The sequence below is a fragment of the Gossypium raimondii genome, chromosome 1 (assembly GCF_025698545.1).
Source record: "Gossypium raimondii isolate GPD5lz chromosome 1, ASM2569854v1, whole genome shotgun sequence".
NCBI classification, from domain to species: domain Eukaryota; kingdom Viridiplantae; phylum Streptophyta; class Magnoliopsida; order Malvales; family Malvaceae; genus Gossypium; species Gossypium raimondii.
Window position 1 is genome coordinate 5,239,624 of NC_068565.1, and position 19,614 is coordinate 5,259,237.

At 35.4% G+C, this 19,614-nt stretch overlaps 2 protein-coding genes and 1 pseudogene across 2 annotated transcripts; 2 read left to right on the plus strand and 1 right to left on the minus strand.

Annotated features, from left to right (window-relative positions):
* Positions 1-10,646: 10,646 nt before the first annotated feature.
* On the plus strand, positions 10,647-12,168 carry LOC105778220 (epidermis-specific secreted glycoprotein EP1-like; annotated as a pseudogene).
* Positions 12,169-15,731: 3,563 nt separating this feature from the next.
* On the plus strand, positions 15,732-17,265 carry LOC105778227 (epidermis-specific secreted glycoprotein EP1). Its single transcript, XM_012601891.2, has one exon. The coding sequence runs from the start codon at positions 15,780-15,782 to the stop codon at positions 17,100-17,102; it is 1,323 nt and encodes a 440-aa protein (XP_012457345.1). The 5' UTR covers positions 15,732-15,779; the 3' UTR covers positions 17,103-17,265.
* A 1,053-nt stretch (positions 17,266-18,318) lies between these two features.
* On the minus strand, positions 18,319-19,360 carry LOC105786702 (phosphoacetylglucosamine mutase-like). The gene is made up of 2 exons (XM_052630549.1): positions 19,171-19,360; positions 18,319-18,788 (listed from the first exon to the last, which is right to left on the minus strand). Exons 1-2 carry the CDS (start codon positions 19,350-19,352, stop codon positions 18,494-18,496), a joined length of 477 nt encoding a protein of 158 aa, XP_052486509.1. The 5' UTR covers positions 19,353-19,360; the 3' UTR covers positions 18,319-18,493.
* Positions 19,361-19,614: the final 254 nt, after the last annotated feature.

Genomic DNA, 19,614 nt, shown 5'->3' on the forward strand with positions numbered 1-19,614 from the left:
TTTAACTTTATATTTTTTAACACATTTCTATTTTAGTTTATATACAATAATTAATACTCATAATTAAGTCTCATTATTAATATTTCAATTCATGTTACCCATTTTCCAATTAGGTCCTAACTTAATTAAAACACACTACTTTCAAATTAAACCTCGTAATCAAGTTTTGTTTTAAATGAATTAATATAATCATACCTGATTATTATTTTAATACTTTAATTAATTATTTATGACCCTTGGGTATCTGTTTCAAACCCTCGATTTTATAAATGTTCAAAGATAACCTTACAAATCGGGGCATGACCACTTTCGATTTTCACAAACCTGATTCTTTTAACCCGATTTTTGAGGTCTAACAGTTATTATCTTTAGAGATAAGTGTAGAAAAAAAAAGAAAATTATAATATTTCAATATAAAATTTAATAGAATGATATTTATTTTTTGAACACGCGTATGTTAAATATTTGGTAAATACTACTACATTGTAAAGAAAATGAATGGACTGAATGAGGGAAGCCTTGAAAGGGCAACTAAGAAGGTCAGGCAACAAGAGGAGGATCCACTAGATGATGGGGGAAGGGAAGATCCTATGGATCCTTTTACTCCCAAAATGGTTTCATTTAGGGACATGGTGATGAATTCGTCGTTAGCTGACAACTCTAAGGAAGACTCCTAGGCAGAGGATGATATTAAATTAAGATATGATAATGTGAGGAAGGAGATCATTGATGGTGTCCCTTCCATTGATTTCTCTGAGTGAGTTCATTCACTAATTGAGAAAAACATGTCCAAGACTATTGTTGTTAAGTTGTTTGGAAGGAAAATATGTTATAATGCTTTGTGGAACAAAGTGTGCTCCTTATGAAAACCAACAATGTGCTTTCAATTGATAGACATTGAGACTGATTATTATCTCACAAAGTTTGAATCTTTTGAGGCTTACACTAATTTCCTCTCTAGAGGACCATGGGTGATCTTCGAACACTATTTGACGGTTCAACCATGGATGCCTCAATTTACACATTACATCCATACCCCCACAAAGTTGTAGCGTGGATTCGTATTCCCAATCTATGAAGAATGTTGTATAAGAAAAGTATTCTAAAGGAGATTGGAGAGATGATTGTAACTGTAATCAAGATCGATCTTCAAACTAATAAAGATTCAATGGGACAATTTGCTAGATTTTTCGAAGCCTCTTGTTTCAAAAATTTGGATTGCCAAAAGAATCCACAAAGTTAAGTACGAGTCTCTTCCAACAATATGCTATTAATATGGATCCTATGGCCACTTGAAAGAAAGATGTCCTAGTGTCACGGGGCTAGACCTTTCGTCTCGCAAACCGTGCGGCCTTAGGCGATCCGTTCGCTCCAAACTCGCCCAAGTTAGCCTTTACGCCCAAAAGTGAGGATTCCTTAGAATTCCTCCAAGGCACCAATTTGTATAGCGGAAGCGATTGTGCCAAAAGAAGCTACAAAAGAACAATGTAAAGAGCGCCATAAAGTGTTTGAGTAAATGCTCTCAATTCTTATTTACAAAGAATAATGAAACAATTCAGGAGTGAGTACAAATGAGGGGGAGGCTCTCTATTTATAGTTGAGCTCCCCCAAAACCGATGGTCAAGATACAATTACATCGACGGATGAGATTTAACCATATCCCTAAATTTTAGGGATTTACAAGATAAGCCTTATCAAATCTAATCTAATCTTTACAAGATATGATTCCCTCTATCTTCTAAGATTAGTTACCATATTAGCCTAAGTTGCCATCTCTTCGCTATCGGGCCAACCAGGCTTTAATCTGACAGGCTTCTCCAATATCTCTTTGAATCGGGCCAGTTCTTGTGGGCCAAATGATCCCCATCTGAGCAACAGACCTCCATTGGATGCATTTGGTGCGCTGGTCACGGGCTTTGAACTGCGGCCCGTAACATTCTCCCCCACCTATTCTCGCAACGTCCTCGTTGCGACTTCCGAATGGCACTGACTTGATTCGCATCGGTCTCGTCTCGACGCCTTAGCCTTTCCCTTCTTTCGGGACTCTTGTCTCGACTTACGTCGCTTCTTAACTCGAGCCGTCCTACTCGCTGCATTTACTCTGGTCAACTGTCCTACATGCATCGCTTCCTTTTTCTTGAAGTCTGATGCACCACCCACCTCTCCCATAGGTGGAAGCCTTGTCGGTGACTCGGCCAACTCTGACGCTTCACTCAACTTGAGCCTCATTGGTCCCAGCTTCACTGTTTTCATCGCAACCTTTTCCACTAAGTTCGATGACAAACTCACTTCTTCCTTGGGTGGAAGCCCCTCCGATGACTCACCAAGCTCAGACGTTGCCTTTCTTTTGACTCCGGCTTACTTTGGACAGTTCCGCAACTCATGCGGACCACGGCACAAGAAGCACTTTACTCGCTTCTTTTTGCTCCTCTTTTCCCTCTTGGCTTCGGCTTTTCCCTTGCTCGAACCAAGCTTCTTGGGCTCCTTGTCTGCTCCATTGTTCCCCTCGATGACAGACTTTCTTGGACACTTCCGCAACCTATACGGACCATGACACAAGAAGCACTCCACTGGCTTTTTCTCGCTTTCGGCCTCCTTGGCTTTGATACCCCTTGCACTCGAACCAAGTACCAAGGCCTTACCCACCGGCTTCTCCTTAAGCGCGGATTTCTTCAGACATTTCTTTAACATGTGTGGACCGTCGCAAAGAAAGCATTTCAGCTTGTCTCTTTTCCTCTTGGGTTTCTTCTTCCCAACTCGTGGTTTCCCATTACCACCATTGTCGCCGTTGCCATTGCCATTAACACTATCTTCCTTGTGATCCATTTCACATACGCCCCTTCCATCGGACTTGGAAGAGCCAAGCTTGTCTTTCCCTAGACCAAGCTTGACCACGGACTCAACTACCGTCATGGCTTCCGACAGCTTTTGGACACCTCTTTATTCCACCTCCTGTCTGACCCACGGCTTCAATCCCTTTTGAAAAGCAAGCAATGCTTCTTCATCAGTCACATCTAAAATTTGGAGTATGAGTTCCTTGAACTCTCGAACATACTTCCCCACTGTGCCCCGTTGCATTATCCCTTGCAACTTTGCCCGAGCTTCTTCCTCGGTAAACTCTGGGTAAAACTGTCCCTTCAATTCGCATTGGAACTCTTGCCACGTCCCAATCTCACCATGCCTTTTATCTGTGGTCCTACCTCGCCACCATAAAAGCGCAATGTCAGTAAGAAACATTGAAGCAGTGTTTACCTTAACAGCATCCTCCATGATGCCTTTGGCACAGAAGTAGTTTTCCATCCTTCATAAGAAATTATCCACATCACATGCAGACCTTGTCCCCACAAAATCTTTCGGCTTTGGGACATCCTCATTACTGAGTGCTGCATTTGCCACTCCTTTCCCCACGGCTGCTTGACACAAGGCCAGCTCTCCCTCGAGCTCTTCTATTCTTGTGCTCAAAGCCCTCGTCGTGGCCATTGTTTCCTCCTTCAAAGCCATCATCATGGCCTCGAGAGCATCATTCCTGTCCGACAGCTTATCCCTGTGTGAATTTAACAACTCATTTACCTTATCCATGGTGGAACCAAGGGACATCTTTACATAGCCTCTGGACTGCTCCTTCCAGTTTGCTATGCGATCCTCGACCCCATCGAGTGCCTCCTTTACATCCTCCATGGATCCCTCGAGTTTTCTCACACGTTCCTCTACTGCCGATAATGTCTCCCTCAAAGACTTCCTCGCCCACATTTGTTCGAACTCTTCTTTTGACATCCCAACAGTGCCTTTGAACTAATAACTCGAATATTACTTGGTTCAAACCTTGGCTCGGATACCACTTGTCACGGGGCTAGACCTTTCGTCTCGTAAACCGTGCGGCCTTAGGTGATCCGTTCGCTCCAAACTCGCCCAAGTTAGCCTTTACGCCCAAAAGTGAGGATTCCTTAGAATTCCTCCAAGGCACCAATTTGTATAGCGGAAGCGATTGTGCCAAAAGAAGCTACAAAAGAACAACAGAAAGAGCGCTCGTAAAGTGTTTGAGTAAATGCTCTCAATTCTTATTCACAAAGAATAATGAAACAATTTAGGAGTGAGTACAAATGAGGGGGAGGCTCTCTATTTATAGTTGAGCTCCCCCAAAACTGACGGTCAAGATACAATTACATCGACGGATGAGATTTAACCATATCCCTTAATTTTAGGGATTTACAAGATAAGCCTTATCAAATCTAATCTAATCTTTACAAGATATGATTCCCTCTATCTTCTAAGATTAGTTACCATAGCCTAAGTTGCCATCTCTTCGCTATCGGGCCAACTAGGCTTTAATCTGACAGGCTTCTCCAATATCTCTTTGAATCAGGTCAGTTCTTGTGGGCCAAATGATCCCCATCTGAGCAACAGACCTCCATTGGATGCATTTGGTGCGCTGGTCACAGGCTTTGAACTGCAGCCCGTGACACTAGTACCAAAATAAGAAACCTTTAGAAGAAGTAACTTATGTTATTCATGAGTCAAATGTTCCTAGTACCAAATTGTAACATCCCAAATCTGGCCTAGACGTTATGGTCGTATTTGGTGTGTTACATTGAAGTGTCTCTCAAAAATTTAGCTTGTTGACAAACTTGTACCAATCGCGAAAAGAAAAATCGAAACTGACCAAAATTTCAATTGCGAAAGAGAGAATTCTCTTCAATACAGAAAACTTTAGCAGCCAAAAGACCAATTCGGCACTAGTAACCCCCTAGCCGAATTTCCTAGAGTGCTAGAGTCCAGATTCGGCACAACGCTTCCATTTATCAACTCATTGATTTTCTCCTCAAATCTCTCCCCTTATCACTCCACCGATCTCTCCTTAACTCCCTCTATGATCAGTTCAAACTTCCTTCTGTAGTATTTCACTCCAACTCTGCCACTTACATGGCTCGAGCAGGAAAATAAATACCCCATTGCGCAACCCAAGACTTGAACCTCAAACCTCAAGGAAACTCTACACACCACCTTGCCACTAGACCGCAAGCTCTTTTATGACATAAAACTAACAATAAAATTTATAAGGCCTACCTGTCTATGTCCAGATTCACTTAAGGGCAAAAATTAAAAATTTTGCCAAGGCCAAGACTTGAACCCAGGCTCCTCAAACACTCCCAAACACACTCAAATCACTTAGCCATTAAAGCAAACAAGCAATCAGTGTCAAAACATGCAAAAATTAGAGACATATTTTAGGGCGTTACACAAATGTTCCATTGCACTCGATATACTTTGCTACACTTACATCATTTGTCTAAAGACATTTACAATTATTATATAACTACAACTCACCAGAAAAGACCTTGCCAAAAGACAATACCTTACCCTACATGGCTATAATTAGCTATCCCTTAAGTGTCTTGCACGTGGCCCCTCACATGGTCACATCCCTAACCTAGCCAAGGGAGCCTACAAAGACAACACCTTCTTATCTCTCAAGAACACGTATGGTAGACTCCCAATCTTCAAGACGTATATAGCTTCTTAAGATTTACAGGAAGGACTCCTTAAAGACCTTTGGGGTTAACCAACATCAAGACCATGCAAACACTATTAAAGACCGTACTTTCTACCACCACCTTCTAAAGACCCTCCATCACTATTTCACTCTTGTATAACTCTTGGGCACCGGAGGAATCATCATCAACCTTTAACCCATTTGTTTGTATCTATAATGCTAGCTCAAGTTGTAGCATTTTCATCCAAAAATGTCCTATATGATATAGGGATTGTATTTGGGTCTAACCATGTGCAATTGCACATGATTCATCTTCTCAGGCATCGTACAAGGCACTCCCACTATGACCCTATCACATTTTATGGCACTTGGACTTTCAACAGGACCACTTTGTGAACCCACTCGAGCTCTTGATAGAATCAAGAGATAAAACCCTCCACCAAGAACAATATCTAACAATTGTTGGTGCATCCCTTTACCTTTAATCCATAAAATTCTCAATAAAATCAAAGCACATCATCTAAAAAAATTACAACCTTGAAACATATTCTCATATGAGTTAAAAGGTTATTTATTTTTTAAAATTTGTAGCAAAATTTTTTTGAAAAAAAGTTCAATAAAATTATTTGAAAATAATAAAATCTTCATAGCACTTATATCATCCTTTACTTATCAACATCATTTAGGTTGAAGGCTCGATTATTATTTGATGTTTAGTGAACTTGTTTTCCAAAAAAGTTCATTTCCTAACCCTAAATATATTTTCAGGAATTAAGTTTAATTTTCAATTAAGTTCTTTTTTAATTTTTGAATTTGGATGAGTATCTAATTTTTATTAAAATAAATTAAATAAAATTGATACATAATAATTCATGAACTGAAATCTCATGATGGAAAACTTTTTGATGCATAGACTTTGATCAGTATGACTAGTACATTAATGAAAAATAAATAAATTTTGAATTCAAAGATAAATTGAATCATAAATTTTTAGAGGTTAAAATATAATTTTATCATGTATTAATTTATGATTTTATTATTTTTTTAAAAGGATTTAAACTTTTTTTATTTATTTTGAAATATTTTCATTTTGGGGCCAACTATTGCTTACCTTTTTACCTTTATCTCTGTTTGAATTGATGTCGTGAAGAGCAATGATACAAATACGTGTCGACTTGATTCTACAATCAAACATTTGAAGCAATAGTTGGAACATTGTTACCAGATACAGCGTAGCCAAAACAACATGCTTGAGTTGCCTTATCTTTCAACTGGCCCGCCATTCGAATATAATTGCACCACAGCTAAGCTAAGACTTTCAAAGCCATCACAAAAGACTCCACTCACAGTTTGTTGCCTTTGCTCGTATTTATCCATTGTGGTTGCAAAATTCTGTCGGTGACGACGGTCTATAATCTTATGAGTTTACCCATATTTATTAGAATTTATTATTTTCTTCTAATAAATATACATACGGTTATAATGATATTTCTAGTATAATAATAAAAATTTATCATGCAAGTAAAGTATATTGGGTTTCTTATTTTATCCATTAATGGAAGTTTTGTTCAACTTCAAAATTTTGTTTGATTGCTAATTATTAGACACATTTATAACTCAATTCATTCAGTTCACATCAAGATTTAATTAGACACTAATTCAGTTAAGTAATAAATAAATAATTACTTTTTAAAAATAAATTATATTATTTTGATGATATATATATATTTTATTTTTTACATTTTAATATATAAAATATACATAATAAGATTTAAACTTAGGACACAATAATCTTAAATATCGTTATTTTACCATTTCAACTACAACATTATTTGTATATAAATTATATATTTGTTACATAAATAAATTTTATAAATATTTATACTATACATTAAGTATTTGACCAAGTTAATATGCCACTCATCAACTAGGTTAATTGATGGATCCCGACTTAATTGTAAAGTAATCAAAATCTCAATAATTTTATAAAACAATAAATATTATCTTGTAGGTGTCGAAACCATTTTTTTGAAAAAAACAAAAATTTTAGGTTGTCGACTTTAAAAAATGAAAATTGGGAGTCGCCACCAATATTTTATTAAGGTGTGATTGGGTCACCTAAAAATGACTTTGGTCTACAAATTTTAGAAAAACAGGTCCGGGAGTCGGTTACGTATGAGGAAGGATTAGCACCCTCATTACGCCCAAAAATTGGTACCTAGTTAATTAATTAATGTCTTAATGTCGAAAATTTGAAAATCGTAATCCTTAGCAAAAACTTAAAACGTTACATATTAAGACCCTTATCATTTCAGAGAAATAAAATACCACACCCAATACGTTAGGGCACGACATTCTAATTTTCCCCAAAAATGAATTAGGGCAAAATACTAGTGCAATAAAAAATGTAAAAGAATATCCATTTATTCAAGTTTTAATAAATCGCGGCCCAATACGTTAGGGCACAATTCCTCTAAAATCCCGAACTCGGAATATTTCCTTTATTATTTTTTAAAAAAATATTCATTTCGAGAAATCAATGCATCACATCCAATACGTTAGGACACAACATGTTGAATTCCTAAGAATGAGTTCTTATTTTTTTGATTAAAGAGAAATCCTCGATTGTTAGATTTTCAAAAAAATCGGAACCCAATACGTTAGGGCTCAATTTCCTTGAGAAATCCTAAATACGAGTATTACCTCTATTTTGAAGCGTTTTATTTTAAAATTAAATAAGAGATAGGGTAATGTTATGTTGAATATGAGAATGAATGCCCCTTAAACAAATATCAATAATAAATACAACAATTTCATAGAAATAATATGAATAAACAAATAAATAAACAAAATAATGACGTGCAAAATATCAAATAAATAGGCAAGATAATAATAAAAATATGCAAACATAAATTAATAAGCGAATAAAAAATATACTTGTACACATAAAAAAATACATAAGTTTTAAACAATTAATATAATATTAAAATTAATTAAATAAATTAAACATGTGTATATAAAATATAAGTATGCGAAAATTTTAGTATAAAAAAAACATAAATACATGCTTAAATATACATATAAAAAAATAATAATTGCATATGAGAATTATAAAATAAAAATTAAAAGAATACAATTGCATTATCAAAAATATTGATTTTTAAAGAAAATATGAAAATGGACTAAATTGGATCGCTAGTAAAGATCCGGGGTAAATTCGTAAATAAATAAAGGCTGGAGGACTTAATTGAACACTCGAATTACATAGAGGGGCTGAAAGGGCAATTTTCCCTTCTCCTCTAAACGACGTCGTTCAAATTAGACCAAATTGAAATAAAAATAAATAAAATGGTAAATTAAAAAAAATAAAAAAAATTTAATTACAAAAACATTAAAAGGCGGAGGGGCTAAATAAAATAAATAAAATTCGCAGTGGTATCACCTTCTCCCTTTTTTAAAATCGTAAATAAGTAAAAAATAATCAAAAGAAAAAAAATAGTAAGCCACCTTTAAAAAACTGCCAATCGTTTTCTTATTTTATTCCTCATTTTCTTTTTACAATGAAGGGAGAGGCCTCTATTTATAGTTGAGCCTCCCCAAATCTAACGGTACAGATCAATTACATCAACGGCTGAGATTAAAGGGTATCTACAAATTAAATCTCTAAAATTACAAAATCATATCTTCTAAGATTGCATATCATATCTAAGATTATATATCATATCTAAGATTGCATATCATATCTAAGATTATATATTATATCTAAGATTGCATATCATATATAAGATTGCATATCCCTGAAGATTATGTTTCCATAAGCTTGTAGATGGACCTTCAACCTTTTCAAGTAATGGGCAATTTCGATCGGGCCAAATGATATTACTTTAGATTTTTTTTTGTGAGCCCGGGCTAAAATTGGGTATTACAGTAGATATTTTCATGATCTTTACTTTTAAATATATTTTTTTTCATAAATTCTTTTCCCTACTTCATGAATATGTCATAATCTAACACGAATATGATAAAAGTAAATAAAAGTTAATTTCTATATATAATAATATAGAAAGAAACACATAGACACGTGCCCATACGTGCTTGCTTCACGCAAAAGATTTTGAATTTAATGATTTGATGACGAAGTTTTCTTAGTCCTTCATCCATAATCTAGACTCTTACAGATAACTATATCATTATGATGCATGTCCTTTAGATTATTAATGTAACAGAGACATGCACGTAACCATAAGAGTTAAAAAAGCTGTCTTGTCTTAAGCAAATTTAAGACACGTTTTTTGGCGTCTCACCTTCTAAATTATGTCCTTTTATTATAACGGTATAAATGATTGATACATAGCATTGATTTTTTTCCCTTTTATAGGAATATTAAAATGCCAAGTGTTGATAATTCAAGACAGGAAATGACAGCAGGGAGGCACAGAATCCTGAAATTATTTTGGTCAAACAAAACCCTTTTTATTATTAATTTAGCAGCCATCCTTTACCGTCCCCGCCCTAACTCCTTATGCTCTTGAAAATATTAGTCCCTTTGCTTTTCATTTCATAGATTTAGTCTCTCTACGGATTTGATTTAAAGATTAATATGTGTTTTTAATATGCCACACGTTCAAATTTAACAGAAGTATATTAATACTTTTATCAATTAAATTTAATATGTTAAGTTAAACAAGCACAGGGATTAAATTTCAAAAAGTTTTAAGATTACAGGGACAGTGAAAATAATTAAACCATTTTCTCAATCTTCTTAAATTTTCAGCCTAATTCAATCCTAATCCTAAAAGCTGATTATAAAGCTAATTAAACATTTAAGTGGATTAATTTTAAAATAATTATTTAATACATGAGTCACGAATGTCACGACAAGGGAAAACTCTTCGTCAGTGATGCAATTCGAAGAATATTAATTAGTTCCATTGTAGCAGCCTCTGCTTTAACCTGGCTGAAAGAATTCCCAGAATTTGCAGTGTTAACATCAACTGCACCTTAAGATAATATAAGGTCAAAATCATTGTGGATCAGATTGATATATTCTAGTAGAAGGCAAAGATTTATTTATTTTTTTTGTCAAAATATTTTTGAAAACCCAATTTTTTACTCTCATGAACTTATTTTATTATACTTTCATGGTATCCAATGTGCCTTTATTGAAATTTGAATCCTTATAAATAGACCATGCTTGGCTGCTCCATCTCCATATTATCAAAGCTTTCATATCCAAAAATGTCTCTTCACTCTTCTCTCACCATGTCATTGCTGTCTTTCTCCTTTTTGTTGCTGTTTACTTTTAGTGCCAAAGCTATTGTTCCTCCATCTGAAACTTTTAGGTTTGTCAACGATGGAGAATTTGGGCCGTATGTTGTTGAATATGGTGCAAATTACCGTGTCATAAGCATAGCTAATGCCCCCTTCCAGCTTGCGTTTTATAACACCACCTCTAATGCCTTCACCCTTGCGTTACGCATGGCTACAACGCGTTCCGAGTCGCTCTTCCGATGGGTTTGGGAGGCCAACAGGGGGAACCCCGTTCGCGAGAATGCCACGTTCTCTCTCGGGACTGACGGGAACCTTGTCTTGGCTGATGCCGATGGTCGGATTGCTTGGCAAAGTAACACTGCCAACAAAGGTGTAGTAGGGTTCCAATTGTTGCCTGATGGTAACATGGTGTTACACGATTCCAATGGCAAGTTCATTTGGCAAAGTTTGACCATCCAACTGATACACTCTTGGTGGGTCAGTCGCTTAGAATCGGAGGGGCGACAAAGCTTGTGAGCCGGGCTTCTGCTCAAAACAATGTTGACGGAGCCTATAGCTTGGTGATGGAGCCTAAACAGTTGGTTTTGCAGTACAAGGGAATGAACTCTCCTAAACCACTTGTCTACTTCAAATCATCTGTTTGGCCAAGTACACAAGATGGTACTTTACAAACTGTGACACTAAATGTTGAGGAAACAAGTGATGGCTTTGCTTATTACGTTTTGTTAGACTACACAGTGGCTAACTCGTCCAGCGGGACCGGAAATCTCATCTTGACAAGGCCGAAATACAACAGCACATTGTCGATTCTTCGACTCGGGATCGATGGAAACCTGAGGGTTTTTACCTACTATGACAAGGTTGATTTACAGGCATGGGAAGAGACTTTCACTCTCTTCTCTAGGGACTCAATATGGGGCACTGAATGCGAACTACCGGAGAGGTGTGGGAACTTTGGACTCTGTGAGGAGAACCAATGCGTTGCTTGCCCGTCACCAAACGGATTACTCGGTTGGAGCCGGAATTGTCAGCCGAAGAAGGTGAATTGTAGGCCGAATGGTTTCAGCTACTACAAGCTAGAAGGAGTGGACCATTTCATGAGCCAGTACAATGAAGGAGAAGGGATAAAGGAGAGTGATTGTGGGAGGAAATGCACCTCTGATTGCAAGTGTTTGGGGTACTTTTACCACAGGGAAACATCCAAATGTTGGACCGCTAATGAGTTGAAAACCCTTGCTAAAGCCTCTAACTCTTCCCATGTTGGTTACATAAAGGTACCCAACAAGTGATGGGAATCCTATGAAGTATTTGTACTTTTTCCTCTGTATTTTCCAGTTTCTTTGTTGTCTGCTAATAAGTATTTGTAAGTTTGAATTACAAATTAAAGTTTTATTTAAAAGTATCAATCAAGTGTATGTGTAGTCAGTAAACTAAATTTGAAATGCATTGAGTGGACCAAGTGCAAGTTCTCATGGCTCTTCTCTTTGGGCGCATAAACGAATAAAGACAGAATGGTACAGACTAGTAAAGGAACTGTGTAGTGTTCACAGAATAGGAAAACTATACTCGTTTATAGTTGTGTACACTCCAAATTTAAAAAGATTTGGGTAAAATATTAAGTTCAAAAAATAAATTTAAGCAAAAAATAAAAATCTATTTAAGATATGGGTTAAGTTTAAATTTGAACATTCAAAACTCGAACTCAATTTCAAATAATTTTTTAAAGTTTGTAATATTATATTATTAAAATTTTATATATAATCTTCTTAAATTTTTTAATGGTTAGATTATAGTAGTATTATAGAATTAATTTTTGTATTATAAATTATACAATATATAAAAATAGCATAATATAAAACATTACAAACTTTTAAAAAATGTCAAATCAAGTTTGGGCTTTGAATATTTAAGCTTAAGCTCATTTTATAATTTTGCTCAAACCCTCTAAAATTTTAAGGGACGTTCGATTTAAACAAGTAACTTTTACTATGAACAGGTCTAATTTATATTCTTTTTACTAATATACAATATACCTTACTATTATAATCAATACTTATTTTTGTTAAAATATTAGATTAAATTAAATTAAATTAAATTGATACCATTAACTTGAAACATCGTGATCTAAAATTTCTATATTTCAATATAATATTGAGAAAAGGGATGGAAGATAACAGAATTTAAATTCATATAATTTAAGTGCTTGTGAGAAGCTTTCATTATTGCTAACATTGAATATATATATATTTTTTATTTTTTAAGGAATTTATTGGAGTGAATTAATCTTTTACATTTTATACATTCATTAAGAGAATAGATATTAATCACGAGTTTTAAAGGTGCTTTATACTCAGGACAAATATCGAACTCTTAACCACTGATCAAGCCCTATACAATTGAAATACGAAAGCAATAGCTAAAAGTTTGTTACCAGATACAGCGCAACCTAAACAACAAGCGAGGGTCCCGTAGAGATGCTTTGTTGCCTTATCTTCCAACCGGCCCGCCGTTTAGATGTAATTGCACCACAGCTAAGCTTGACGTCTTCAAGACTTTCAAAGCCATCACAAAAGACTCAAACCAACGGTGGCTTGCTCGTGTTTATCCATTACAATATCTCCTAACACTGAAATATTAGTAAAGTATATTTTTATAAATAAAATAATTATATTATTATGAATTTATATTTGTATATAAAATTAATATAAATTTAATTACGATGAAATTTGAATTCATGATATAATAAATTTTAAATATTTAATTTTAGCATTTTAACCATATTTAATTTCTACCTCAAGTTTTAATAAGTATATTTGTTACACAAATTGCGGGTATGAATAAGTTGTTAAATGACTTATGAACATCTCTTTTATCATTAAAATTTTAAACTAAAAGTGAATAACTTATTTACCTAAATAAATATAAATGTGTAGTTAAGGTTTAAGGCAGGGGTGAATAGAGGGGTAGGCAGGGGCTTTGGTCTCCTAAATATTAGAAAATTGTAATTCTAGTTCTCCATAAATGATCAAATTATAAATTAATATAAGGGAAAATTCTGCTTTAGTCCCCTAAAAAATTTCCGAATTCACTCCTAGTTTAGGGCATTATTTTCATAAACATACTGAATTAGTTGGTTGGATCAATTAAACCGAGAACCAACCGAAGTAGTACTAAATACACAAATCATCATCTATATCTATACTGAAATTATTTTTATCAGGTGAAAATTAATTTTTTCTCACAAGCAAATTGGAGGGTGACAAATGTCTCATTTATTTAATTTTTAAAATTTTAAAACTACTCAAAAGACACTCATAATCATGGTAAGAGTACTAGTAGATTTCTGATACACCAAATAATTATCCATTACTTATTGGTCGATTGAGTTGAGAGTCGCTTATCAATATTTATAAGATTAGTTAAAATATACGTATATTGAAACCTAAACCACACTACTTTGGTTTCCTTGTTGAACTTCAAAATTTTATTTGCTTGCCAGTAAATATAGTTAAAAATAATAATACAAGTAGGATATGATATGATTGATTATCCCCAGGATTGTAGATATAAAATTTCTTTTACAATTAAAAATATAGAAAGGAAGATCAGTTAGACACACTACGTGTCCCAGCTTGCTTTTACACAAATTGATAATGAATTTATTTATTAATGTTTTGATGACCAAGTTTTTCCATAATCTCAAGATAATTTACATGATGCTGACCCTCTAAATTTAACTAATTAAATCCTATTTATTTATCTTAAAACATAAGAAATTGTGAAATAATCTAACAGAGACATGCACGTAACCATAGGGTTTATAAGAACTGTCTTGTCTGTAGCAAATTGAAGAAACCTTTTTTGGCGTCTCACCTTCTAAATTACGTCGTTTTATTATAGTATATATGATTGATGCTTTAGCTTTGATAATGCAAGACAGGAAATGACAGCAGGTGGGCCTGGAATCCTGAAATTATTCTGGTCAAGCAAGACCCTTTTAATTATTAATTTAGCACCCAACTTTTGCCAAACTATTAAAGTTGAGGTCTTATTCTTCCTCCACTCCCTGAAATATTGAGAACTTTAAATTTAAGTCCTACTTTTCATTCTAGTCCCTTTACTTGTTTGTTTGAAAATTAAAGTACAATTGATGACACTTTTATTGAATTTGAGTTGTCAATTGGACTTCATTCAATTTTTAAATCAGACTTTTTATTTTTTTTCTAAAGTTGTACTATTACAAATACAATACAAGTACAAATATATGTCCGAACAATTATAATATAGAATTAAATCAATATAAAGTACAGTGAATAAAAAAACTAGACAAGAACCCTGCAAAACCCTCTCATGGCAAATGTGTATGGTGAGGCGGGAGACTCATCGCAATTATGCATGATGAACGCAAACCTGGGTATTCAAATTTAAAGAAATTTCATTAATACTATTATCAATTAAAGTTTAAATTTTAAGTTAAACAATCGGAGGGATTTAATTTTTGGAGTTAAAGACATAGGGATTAAATTTTAAAGGTCTTAAGATTACACAGACTGTGGGGAGAATTAAACCAAACTTTAATTACTCTCTTTTCAATCGACTTAAATATTTAGCCTAAGTCAATCCTAATCCTAAATTTAAGAGAACCTAATTAAACATTTAAATGGCTTACTTTGAAGGGAAAATTGTTCAGTCGGCGGTGCAATTCGAAGAATAATTATGGTTCCATTGTAGCAGCCTCTGCTTTAACTTGGCTGACCAGATTTTCGAATGTCAACATCGACTGCACCTTAAGATAATATAAGGTCAAAATCATTGTGGATCAGATTGATATCTTCTAGTAGAAGGCAAAGATTGTTTTTTTCTTTTTTCAAAATATTTTTGAAAACCCAATTTTTTAATCCCATGAACTTATTTTATTATACCTTTGATGGTATCCAATGTGCCTTCATTGAATCCTTATAAATAGACCATGCTTAGTTGCTCCATCTCCATATCATCAAAGCTTTCATAGCCAAAAATGTCTCTTTACCCTTCTCTCACCATGTCATTGCTGTCTTTTTCCTTCTTGTTGCTGTTTGCTTTTAGTGCCAAAGCTGTTGTTCCTCCATCTGAAACTTTTAGGTTTGTCAACGAAGGGGAATTTGGGCCTTTTATTGTTGAATATGGTGCAGATTACCGTGTCATAAGCATAGCTAATGCCCCCTTCCAGCTTGCGTTTTATAACACCACGCCTAATGCCTTCACCCTTGCGTTACGCATGGCTACAACACGTTCCGAGTCGCTCTTCCGATGGGTTTGGGAGGCCAACAGGGGGAACCCTGTTCGCGAGAACGCCACGTTCTCTCTCGGGACTGACGGGAACCTTGTCTTGGCTGATGCCGATGGTCGGATTGCTTGGCAAAGTAACACTGCCAACAAAGCTGTGGTAGGGTTCCAATTGTTGCCTAATGGTAACATGGTGTTACACGATTCCAATGGCAAGTTCATTTGGCAAAGTTTTGATCATCCAACTGACACACTCTTGGTGGGTCAGTCGCTTAGAGCCGGAGGGGCGACAAAGCTTGTGAGCCGGGCTTCTGCTCAAAACAATGTCAACGGAGCCTATAGCTTGGTGATGGAGCCTAAACAGTTGGTTTTGCAGTACAAGGGAATGAACTCTTCTAAACCACTTGTCTACTTCAAATCATCCGTTTGGCCAAATACACAAGATGGTACTTTACAAACTGTGACACTAAATGTCGAGGAAACAAATGATGGTTTTGCATATGACGTTTTGTTAGACTACACAGTGGCTAACTCGTCCATCGGGACCGGAAATCTCATCTTGACAAGGCCGAAATATAACAGCACATTGTCGATTCTTCGACTCGGGATCGATGGAAACCTGAGGGTTTTTACCTACTATGACAAGGTTGATTCACAGGCATGGGAAGAGACTTTCACTCTCTTCTCTAGGGACTCAGTATGGGGCAATGAATGTGAACTACCGGAGAGGTGTGGGAACTTTGGACTCTGTGAGGAGAACCAATGCGTTGCTTGCCCGTCACCAAACGGATTACTCGGTTGGAGCCGGAATTGTCAGCAGAAGAAGGTGAACTGTAGGCCGAACGATTTCGGCTACTACAAGCTAGAAGGAGTGAACCATTTCATGAGCCAGTACAATGAAGGAGAAGGGATAAAGGAGAGTGATTGTGGGAGGAAATGCACCTCCGATTGCAATTGTTTGGGGTACTTTTACCACAGGGAAACATCCAAATGTTGGATCGCTAACGAGTTGAAAACCCTTGCTAAAACCTCGAACTCTTCCCATGTTGGTTACATAAAGGCACCCAACAAGTGATGGGAATCCTATTAAGTATTTGTACTTTTTCTTCTGTATTTTCCAGTTTCTTTTTTGTCTGCTAGTATGTATTTGTGAGTTTGAATTACATATTAAAAGTAATTAAATGTTTACAATTATGTATCTAATGTATATGTAGTCAATAAACTGAATTTAAAATGTATTTCCTGGATTAAGTTCAAATTTTCATGGCTTTTCGGATTCGGGTTCTTTTTAGTGTATGAACGAATCCAGACTGAACAGAAAAGGAACTCTGTAATGTTCAAAGTAGAGTGTAAACTCAATTTGAAATCAATGCCAGAAGTAAGGTGATAAAGTTTAATGTTATAAAAGTTTAAACTATAAAGCACCCACAGTAATCTATATCTCCATTTCTGAATCTACTAATCCTGAACCCGTGAACAAAATAAAAAAAATCATGAACTCGACAATGTAAGTTGGTTAAAACTAGAACCAGCTGTTTAACATTTTGTGACCTCTGTTAAAATGTGAAAAGATTAGGGAAGCTACTGCTGAGAGGTTCCAAAACCTAGAAAACGGTCAACAATTTTGGCAACAGAACTGGCCAAGCTGTCTGCAGCTTTCTGGGTGGAGGCTTCTGCATAAACACGAATGACATCCTCTGTACCTAATGGTCGTATGAAACACCGGCCTTTAGGTTACTTCACTGCATTTTGTATAAAAATTTTCAAAAATATGCCCCAAAAATTATATTAATTGAACCATATAATAAGCCGAGTATAAGCACCAAAACATGCATTGAGATAAGATCAATGGCAAGATTTTACCAATTTCAGCATCAATGGCTTCTTGAATGCCAGGAGCTACGGTTTCGGCATTTGTTGTTGCAACAGCTGTTCTGTCTACAACTTTGACCTAACAAAAGCAATGGAAACATACAAGCAAAATATTTTTAAGCTAATTTTGCGCACTTATATCATACTTTCTCCCTTGTTAGGTGCAAAAGAAAAGGTCTTAGTCAAAATATGGAAAACTAGCGAGAAAAGGTAGATATGATCTCTGCTATAGATGAGAGAGTGATAAAGAAAACTCACCTTAAGTTGTCGACTAGGTAAATCCTGGTAAAGTTAATTCCATTAATGTATTGACCAACCTTTTTGTTGCAAAATAGCCTCAACCAAGAGCAAGCAACTCAAAGCATCTCCAACAGCTTGGTTGATCAATTTTCTGACTGAAAGTAGTCTTAGAGCAGCTTTCTGTTGTTCAGATCCTCAAAAAAAAAATGAAAATAATACTCAATAAACTATCATAGATAATTCTTAAAAGAAAAGGACTTCATTCATAAATTACCTTCAGACGCCAAACCGAGTTCATTGTTCCTGGCCTCTAACCAAGACAACCAGGATTCCAATATCAAACTGAGCAGCTTTCTAATGCAAGTGTTTTACCCCTGTAGGAGTAAAAATGACTTCCAAACCCAACTGTTTGAGATAATCGGCGGATGCTCCATTAGCATAAGCTGTCTGTACAACACCAAGTCGAGCTTGAGAATTATTATTTGGTTTTTCATTGCCATCCTTGGCTAGAATGCTTGGTTGGTCTTTGATGAATAAAGCAAATAAGGATAATATTTTGTCCCCGTCAACTAGATCAAATTTTCTGCTACTGTTAGTTGAGACCGAAAAATATACTAGGCGATCAGCATCGCCATCCAAACGTGCGCACCTGATAAAGAAAAATTCGGAGCATGACCAGATTTCATAACATACACCAGAAATACCATGGCAACTATCATACGAAAAATACAGTCAAATATCATCATGAATCAACCATCCAAAATAGCTGTCGTACTAGTCAATGAGTGATCCTCGAAAATTTGTAAATGACAACGACATGAAATATCAAACACCAGTTATAAAAAGAAAAGAACATTACAAGTTTGTTTCATGTTTAGTTGTCATCTTATTTAACATATGCACTTGTCAGAAAGAGTTGAAATTAAAATGAGCCTTCAACCTTTGATCAACAATTTAGTAGATGCAAGACTAATCAGCTTGTAAACAGTTGATAACAGTAATTCACTCCCAAATATGAAGAGATAGCGCACCTTAATCCAACATCATTGGAACCAATTCCACGTGGAACAACCTTCTCTTTCTGTACGTAATCGGCACCAACCCCATCATTGAACACTAAAATGTAGCACCAATCTTGAAGCAGCCAATATCCCAACTCTTTGAACTGTTGATTTAAGGATGGATGCATCTGCCCCGAACCCTGATGTCCCATATGATAGCTTCACTCCTAAAACAAAAAAAAGTTAAATTTTTTGTTAGCAACTAAAGTGAAAAGAGGTATGTTTTGGTTTTTGAAGGAAAGGAAAGACCTTGAGGAGGAGAGAAAAGAGAGGATGAGTGAAGAAGTGAGCGTTGTTACTCTTTTATGGTTTCAAAGTATCAAACTCCTGGGTTTGATTAAATTTATACCAGAAAAAGGAAAATTAATTCAATGGTCGCTTAAATAAAACAGATCTTGAAATTCTGAGAAGCAG

Coding starts and splice junctions, on each gene's coding strand:
- LOC105778227 (XM_012601891.2), top strand. CDS start 15,780: ATGTCTCTTTACCCTTCTCTCACCATGTCATTGCTGTCTTTTTCCTTC.
- LOC105786702 (XM_052630549.1), bottom strand. CDS start 19,352: ATGGGACATCAGGGTTCGGGGCAGATGCATCCATCCTTAAATCAACAG. Junction 18,789..19,170: donor TCCAATGATGTTGGATTAAG/GTGCGCTATCTC, acceptor TTTCTTTATCAG/GTGCGCACGTTTGGATGGCG.